General features: G+C 45.5%; 1 protein-coding gene across 1 annotated transcript; it reads right to left on the reverse strand.

Annotated features, from left to right (window-relative positions):
- Window positions 1-1,977: 1,977 nt before the first annotated feature.
- On the reverse strand, window positions 1,978-3,606 carry MC4R (melanocortin 4 receptor). The gene has a single exon (XM_004703022.2). It carries the CDS (start codon window positions 3,309-3,311, stop codon window positions 2,313-2,315), a length of 999 nt encoding a protein of 332 aa, XP_004703079.1. The 5' UTR covers window positions 3,312-3,606; the 3' UTR covers window positions 1,978-2,312.
- Between the last annotated feature and the right edge of the window lie 5,320 nt (window positions 3,607-8,926).

An 8,926-nucleotide genomic window follows, 5' to 3' on the forward strand; every position in this document is an offset into this window, starting at 1 on the left:
TTTGAAAGGTCTTTACCTGGAATAATAACTTCCTTTATATCTATCTGCTATGGTCACCGGGTGTCTTTAGTTTAGGCATTTCCAGTATGTTTCTTCTAAGCCCCCAGCTCCATTTTCATCATCCATTTCCACTTTGCCAGGAATACAGAGTCGATCTAGTCTACAATTTCCACCTCAATCAGTGGGAATTCACTAATTTGCATTAGTGGGACTCTATTTGGCACCGCATGGAGGAAGAAGTTAAAAGTGGCAAGGATAAGACTTGTCGCTCTGGGAAAATCTTGGTGCTACTAGATGAAGTAAGAGGAAGTAATATGATACAGAAAAGTTTGAGGAATAAGAAGTGAGTTAACGGCTTCAGCCCTGAAGGAAACTGAAGTCTAATATTGTGCTGTGGGGAGGTAGGGAACCTGTGGGGTTGGGAGCCCCCATGACAACCACACACCCTCACACAGCAATGACTGCTTCTTGAGGGGGCGGAAGCTTAAAGTTGAAGGGCTGGCTTTTCCTTCTGGTGCAAGAAGTGGGCTGGTTACAGAGGGACCCAGCAAATCTGAGCTGAGACTTGATGACGACAGAGACCGGAAGGACAGACACTAGAAGGCATGGCCAGGTTATAACTCTCTTTCTGAATTTCCAGTCCTCGAACCTCTTATAACCATGATGTGAAGGAATGGATGGGAATAGTAGCAATGGGGAAAACGCTGTCTGTGACCGGCTCCATCTTTAGACTCTGATTGGTTTATGGGTCTATACTTAAATCTTTGCACTATTTTTTTGGTCAAAATAAAGGAAATGCAGTGGAAAGAAAACCAACCTCTACTACCCCTTTCCCTGGTAGTCTTGAACTCACCTGTTACAGTAGAGTTGAATGTTTTCACATGTGCATGCTAAAAGTGTTTTTCCTGTATCATTATCAATAAGTAAAACATCGAAGCTTGAATCAAGAAGGAGTTTGCACATATTTCTTCCTGTGTGCATTTTAAAACACACTTGAAATCACATGATGGTGTATAGTGCAAACACACCTTACAAGATACATTCTCCCTTAATTAAAAAAAATGCACACATTAGAAAGGACAGTTTTAATCCCTCCATGGATAACTCTGTGGTGTTATTTGAAACAAAACAAGATTTTACCCTGCAAACTGGCTGTAGAAGATGATTTTCTTCATACTGCGTCCCCTGGGGTACAGGAGGCATCTACCTCGACTTAGAATGTGCCAGCATCCTGGATGCCTTTAGTTTAGATATTTACAAATCTTGTTTGAAAGCACTTGTGGATTTTATTTTTTGAAGTTGAAAGCCTTGAACTCCAGTCGAAACAATAAGTAGCAAGTGAACAGCAAGCCATTTACCTGTGGAGCCTGAAAGGACTTGTTCTTGTGTGCCTCTTGATCAACAGGGAACCCTGGTCACTGTGTGCAATAGCGCCTCTCGTGGACTTTTTGCAGACATTGCGCCCCTGACTTTGAGTTGCAGAAAGATGCCCCTCCCTGTTGTTATGGATGGTGGCTGGGTGTGATTGGTTTGAGGAAGTTTAACTTGACACAACCACTTATGTTCCCAGAACACTTTCATTTGCATAGCTGCCATCCTTCCTCCCACCCCCCTCCCCCAAAATCAAAAAGCCCGTGTGAGCATCAGACTGTGCTTGGGCACATGAATCTTGCTCTGAGAGAAACACATGGTTTTCTGACTCAGGGTCTGAATTTTTTGGTTTGTTTTCCCCCCTCCAGAGGAGTTTCCTTTCAGCTTCTGCAAAAGGAGATGAACACAGCCCTTCTGAAGTGGCTTCAAATTTCTGTGATGGTGCAGACCTCTCTAATAATTAAACATCAACTTCCCAATAGTTTCCCTTTAAAAGATAGAAGTAAGTCTCTACGTTCCAACTCTGGCTGGTGTCTTAGAAAACAACCTGTGTTAGATTATATTTAATCAAAGTGCGATTTCTCAGTGAGGGAGACAAACACAGTGTTACATTCTTATGACTCAAAAGAGACACTGTTAAGCTTTAATAAGGACTTTCTTCTTCTTTTTTTTAAAATAAACCCATCGTGCTTATAACCTACAATACGGAATCACATTTTACAGACAAAAATAGAGAAAGAAACAAAGTAGCATGACATTAAAGATAATACACGGATAGGACAAGGCATTGAGGGTACATCCCAAACCACAGTGACATTTGTGCAATAGGCATTGTCCACACTGCAGGGGAGGAGGAAGCTGTTGGGGAAGCTGCCCTGCTCCAGTGGCGGTGGAGTGGCAAAGTCCCTGGTGCATGTTCCTGGCATGTTCTCTGCTCTCCTTCAGTACCTGCTAGACAGATCACAAAGGTCTCCCAGAGAATAGCAACAGATGATCTCCTTGAACGTTTTCCTCAGCTCCTGACTCCGGAGGGCATAAATGAGAGGGTCGATGATGGAGTTACACATGATCAGGATGAGGTACAAGTTGAAGTGAGACATGAAGCACACACAGTAGGGGTTCTGGGGGCAGGAGATGTAGAATATCAGGTGCAGGAAGAACGGAGCCCAGCAGACCACAAAGACGCCGATCAGGATGGTCAGGGTGATGGCCCCCTTCATGTTGGCCCCTTGACGGATGGCGCCAGTGCCGGGGAGGACCGCGATGCGCTTGATGTGGAAGCGGGCCATCAGGAACATGTGGACGTAGAGAGACGCCATGAGCGCCAGCATGGTGAAGAACATGGTGATGAGGCAGATGATGACAACACTGCTGTCTGAGTAAATGATGAACAGGACGCCCGAGACCGTGCACGCAGCCCAGATACAGCTGAGGATGATCCCGACCCGCTTAACCGTCATGATGTTATGGTACTGGAGCGCATAAAAGATGGTGAAGTACCTGTCCACCGCAATGGAGAGCAGGCTGCAGATGGAGGCCAGCAAGGAGCTGCAGATGACGGAGTCGATGACGTTGTCAATGTTCACGGTGAAGCTCTGCGCGTCCGTGTCGGTGCTGTTCAAGAGGGTGATGACGATGGTCTCCGAGCCATTGGACACGCTCACCAGCATGTCGGCCACAGCCAGGCTACAGATGAAAAAGTACATGGGCGAATGCAGATTCTTGTTCTTGGCGATCGCCACGATCACCAGAATGTTCTCCAGTAAGCTGATGACACCCAGAGTCACAAACACCTCGGGGGAGACAAACAGCTGCTCGTAGCAGCCTGCGTCCGAGTAGCCTTTACCCAGGGGCTCGCTGGCGTTGCCGGGCAGCCGGTAGTTGCTATGGTTCCAAAAGTGCAGAGAGGTGCGCGTCCCGGGCTGGTGCGTGGAGTTCATGCTGCCTGTCCGGCTTCCAGGGCACCCCCGCCCTGGCAGGGTCTCCGAGTCAGCGGCCCAGGGCTTCCCCCCAGGTCTGCCTTCGTCAGGAAGTTCACGGCGGGGTGGGGTTTTTCAGACCCTTTGAGGCAGGACTCTCCCTACCGTGACTTTCAAAATCTTGGGCTTCCACCTGCTCCATCCCAGGGACGCCACTCTGCCTGTCGCCGCGTTGTCTTCACTTCCGCTCTAACTTTCGCCTCCGGACGCCCAGCCCTTTTCACAGGACGTCCCCCCAAGGAGCGGCGGGGCCCCGGGGAGCCCCCGCGCGGCTCCCAGCCTGGAGCGCGGGCCAGAATGGTCGCCGCTGTGGGTGGGTGCAGGCTGCTGATTTTTATGGAGTGTGGAGGGGTGGGTGGGAACCATACTTAGGGTGGCTCCTCCTCCGCTTCCTTTGGACCAATCCAGCCGGACTGCGGTGGGGGCCCGGGAGACACCCGGGAGGCTCCAGAGATGCACTTCTCCGGACCCCTGGGAGTCAGAGGCAGGAGCTGCTGCAACCACAAGTAGGCAGCGGGCGGCAGCGAGGGCGGCCAGGCTGGATTTCGCTGCACATGATGTCAGGGGAGTAACTTGGAGACATTCTGTGATAGCGCAACATCCGATCACAAAACACACAAAATGAAGTGGAAAACATACTACGTACTCGGGAAATAAATACTTGGATTTTTTTTTTAACCACCATAGCAAATCTTTCTGTCCTCTCCATTTGAATTAGGATCCCAGCGAATAAGGCTTCCCTTTCAAATGCCAGCAGAAACAGGAGATATTTTAGACAGAGTCTATGTTATGGATGGAAAAACTATAATGTGTTACAGTTGTTTCTCTCTCTCTCTCCCTCTGTAATGCTGTAATATGCTTTGGCCTGCCACCCTCAAGGTTAGCAGTTGGATACCACCAGCCTCTTGGTGGGAGAAAGATGAGGCTTTCAGCTCCCATGACCAGTTTGATCCTCTTGGAAACCCACCAGGACAGCTCTGCTGTGCTCAGTTCCTCTGAGCCAGAATCGATTCAATGCAAGGATGTCGTCTCATTTCCAGCAGCAGAAATTCTATGATCCGAGCCAGAAAAGTTGTCTTTTCCTTTGGGCTATTTTAGATGTATTAATTAATTAGTTGAGTAAGTAAGTCTGCCAACTCTGAACTCGGGGAGGGGGGAGATCAGTTGGGTCATGATCTGGGATCAGTAGCTCTTCGCTTGTTTGTTTGCTAGCGTCCATCTAGCTCCGACACGGCAGGCGTTGGAAACGAATCCCTCAACCCCCTTGGCAATTTAATTCAAGTGACGACTAATAGTTGCTAGTTATTGTTCAGAGTTTCCGAATGTTTGCTCAAACGCATTTTTAAGCTCACGAAAGACTATCTAACACACATGCCTTTCCATTGACTTCACCAGCAGGCTGTGAGATTTTGTATCCCACTCTTTCTCAGCGGTGGCTATTTGGGGTTTTAAATCTCTCTCCTGTTACCGCCCTCCCATCTCCCTCGTCTGTCACTAGGGTCACCGTGAGCCCTCGTAGGTACATGTCAGAGCTTTATCAAAGAAGGAGTCTGGTCCCCTAACGCCTGCACAGAAGGACCCAAACCTCCAACTCCATCCACCACCACCCTGCCGCCCCCGCCCCTCCCCCCGCCCAGCTCACCAACTATACTGACCTGTGCTGTGAACCATGTGTTTTACTGCGGTAATCTGCTGAGCTATTGGCGTGGAGCCATTACAGTGTGTTATAGCATCTCCAGGGAAACATCCAAAAGGCCATCTAAAGACACCTGGGAGTGGGGATGGGAGTTTGAGCTGAGCTCCTTTCAGTTGTTCCTATTTCCTACTGGGTTGCTGGTTTCCTGTGTGATTGTAGGCTGGTGATTTCCAAAACGACCTCACAGTTTTGGATTAGGAGATGGAAACCGGTTAAGCTGACATGCCCCAATGTGTGCTGTTCTTATTTCAATAAAGATGACTCATCTGCTTTTCTCTAAGTCTCTGGTTACCATTCACAGTTCTAGAGAAGTTGATGATGCTATTTTTGACCATTTCCTTGTTGACCTACAGAGGTCCTTACTCTGCCACTTTTGCGGAGAGCACCTTCTATTCATTGCCTTAAGACATTAAATAGAAATGTGTTTATTGAAGTGCTTTCCCACTCGTCTTGACTCTAGATGCTTTTAGCACTGTTTCTCTCCGAAGGAGCACCCATTTCCTAGCTTCACTTTAACTCCTCCAGGCCTGGGGATCAGCCCACACATGAAAGCACTGCTTCTGCCTTGCTAACAATCATGACGATTTTATAGGATCCTGGGTATTCAACATCCTTCATGTAGGATGGATACATCACCTGCTTTACATTGTGTTTGTTTCACTTCTGGGAGAGAGGATGGTGATCCTTTGTCAAAAGCAAGCTCTTATAAAGAGGTTATCACTGTTAGACAGCCATTATCTTTTATATGTAAAACTTTAAGAAAGTTGTGTTAGATTAATCTATGTCAGGTTTCCTGTGTGTTTCTCCACTAGGAATTGAAAGGTGGGAAGCTCAGACTCACACAGATGTTGTTGTTGTTAGGTGCCCTGGAGGCAGTTCTGCGTCTGGGCCCCTATGGATAACAGAACGAAACACTGCCTGGGCCTGGGCCTGGGCCGTCCTCACCATCTTCATGCAGACACTGTGCCAATACACTGCACCCTCTTTTTCTCTGACCTTCTACTTTAACAAGCTGATGTCTTTTTCCAGGCACGAGTCCCCCTGACAGCGTACCGAAACTCTGTGAAAGGAAGCATGGCTATCCTTGTTTCTTAGCAATATCCTGGCTGCACTTCTTTCTACACATATTTCTTCCCTTTTTCTTGCAAAGATAGTACATTTATATATTTTTCACCAATATCATAATTCAAAGGCATCAGCCATTCTCTGATCTTTTAAAATCCACTGTCTGTTTCCACATGAATCTGAGGCCATTGAAAATGTCATGTTTGGCGTCAGGAACAGTTTCGTTTGAAGGTGGTACGTTTGCTCCTTAGCACGTTAAAGAGGTCTTTTGCAGCATATTTGATCAACGCCATACCTTACTTGATTTCTTGATTGCTGCTTCCAAGGACATTGGCTACAGGGTTCCAGTAAATGAAATCCTTGACAACATTCATCTTTTTATTCCAAATCATTTTATTTGGACATAATCCAGAATCATACCATTAAATAGTACAGTTATATCAAGCAGGGTTGAACAATTGCCACCACAATCATTTTCAAAACATTTTCCCCCTTCTTGTATTCCTTGATGTTGGCTCCCCACTGCCCCTGACCCCTGCTGCCCCCCCAGAAACACTTGTTCTACTGATTGTCTTTATAGTTTCACCCAACTTGGGTTTCATGTACTAGAAAGCATAGAACAACACATAACAGAGTCAAGAATGTTAGCAACAATAACAAAGTACAACAGATATAAGCCCCGATTTAAAAAAAAAAGAGAAAGAAATGATTAAAAACAAGATCAAGATCAAAGTGTATCAAAAGAGAGATCAAAGCACAGGGTTCACCATTCCAGTCACATCTGACATTGTGATCGTCTATCGCCATCTCTCCTGGTCTGACCACAAGGTTATCCCTTCACTTATCACAATGCTATGTCTATGTCCAGTGGTAAGGAATTTTCTTTTCTTTATCTTGAGCTGGAATACATACGGAAGGCTATACTCTATACTCTGCATCAATAAAAGGTTCAAGTCATTGTGGCTTTCAGCACAGAAGCCTATGTTATCTGTATATTGAAGGTTGCTAAGGATCTTCCTCCAAACCTGACACTGCAACCGTCTGCAGACCATCTTGGGAGGTGGACATGGCAATGCGCTTCCAAAGGTTCGCATCCCTTTTGAGCGATTCTATTCCGCACAAATGGCACCACCAGGAACTGCCGTTAACTGGATGGTAACTGCCAGCAACAGCCTTCCTAGACAGTCTTCCTCTCCTTTCCCTGGAAGACTGGGAATTGGACACATTTACTTGTGGCAATGCTTGCATTTTGCCCATGGTCTACGGAATAATAAAATAACTGGTGGAAATTTTGAATATAATATGAAAGGTTAATTTAAGAAGAATGATGAGTAACATTACTAATTGGGAGCAAAATTATTCATTTTCTTTTGGCTTCTCACAAAATAGGGTTTGATTAAGAGACACTCAAATCAAATTGAACTCCCGGAAAACAAAGTACTTTAAAAACCTCGACTTCAATGTTTTGGTGTTGGTTTCCAAGGTCTTGATCATCCCTTTGATCATGTTGAAGATATGATGTTTGTTTATCTCCAAGGAGGCATTTTCACTGTTTCCCATGGTGGGTTATAATGCCCTACGACCCGAAGGCATGCGACCAGAAATATTAGATGCATTAATAACAGTATAGAATTTTATTGCAGATTTCTTTTTGTGATGCATATCATATCATGTCATATCATAATTTATTTCTATACTGAGCCAAATCCTGGTCTTATTGTCTTAGCAGTAAATATGAAACATTACAGCAGGAGAGTATGGATCCCATTGGGCTAAATGAACATATTACTTTGAAATATTAACAGTTGCTCTACCACCAAATAAGAGTGGGGGAGAGTCCAAGGTCAAATGCTGTTAGAAAACACTGAAAACTCAACCACTCTCCTGAAGTTTTGGAATTTACATTAGCTTAGTAGTCTCTGAAGTTTCCTACACTTTCAAAGATAAGTCGACATTACTTCACTCACTTATTTCCTACACTCTTTTGAGCATCAATAGAAACAGCACCCTCCCACTTTTGCATCCCCATTATATTTCATTTTTCTGTAACACTGGCTTTAAAACCCAGTGATTCTAATCTAATTGATGTATCAGGGAACATTTTGAGCAGACAGCAAATGTTGTGCTTGGTTTTGAGCAATTTTGTCCAGAAAAACATAAGGGAGATGGAGAAAATTCACCAGCTGATCAGAGCGTTGGTGTTGGCTGCCAATGAGTCAGCCCCGACTCAGAGGGGCCCTCATACACAACAGAGTTTACTGCTGCCTGGTCACGCACTATTCTCATCTCAGTTGTGGATTGGATCAGTGTAGTCCACAGGAAAGGTGTTCTTGGGTAAATTTTTCAGAAGTAGATTGGTAAGTCTGTCTTCCTAATTTATTTGACTTTGAAGCTCAGCTAAAACCTATTTAGCATCACGTCAACACCTAAGCCTCCTGAGATGGAGGAACGATGATTGTGCATGAGGAGCAGTGGTCACAATCAGACCCGGGCCTCCTGCGTGGAAGGCAAGCAATCAACACTGAGCCACAAATTTTTCCACCTCACCAGGACGCCACCCAGATTCCCTTACCACCTGGGTCCATGGCACGCGGGATGAGTCACAGTCATCCACAATGGGCATCATGAGATTTCAGAATCTTTTCTCTATGCACTCAGAGTAAACCACAAGGTGACCCTCTTTCAAAACTCATCCCCACAAGTGAAGTTCAAATCTCTTTCAAGGCAAAGTGCCGTATGTTCGTAGCACTTATAGATTTTTATAACAATTTAACCATGTCAAATTTTGTGCTAGTATTTTTTTTTTGTATTTAAT

Source organism: Echinops telfairi, unplaced genomic scaffold, assembly GCF_000313985.2.
Source record: "Echinops telfairi isolate 266 unplaced genomic scaffold, ASM31398v2 ScPeMD7_7400;HRSCAF=8409, whole genome shotgun sequence".
Taxonomy (NCBI): Eukaryota; Metazoa; Chordata; class Mammalia; order Afrosoricida; family Tenrecidae; genus Echinops; species Echinops telfairi.

What these genes read in the sequence shown, in the direction of transcription:
- MC4R (XM_004703022.2), bottom strand. Translation starts at nt 3,311, where the DNA reads ATGAACTCCACGCACCAGCCCGGGACGCGCACCTCTCTGCACTTTTGG.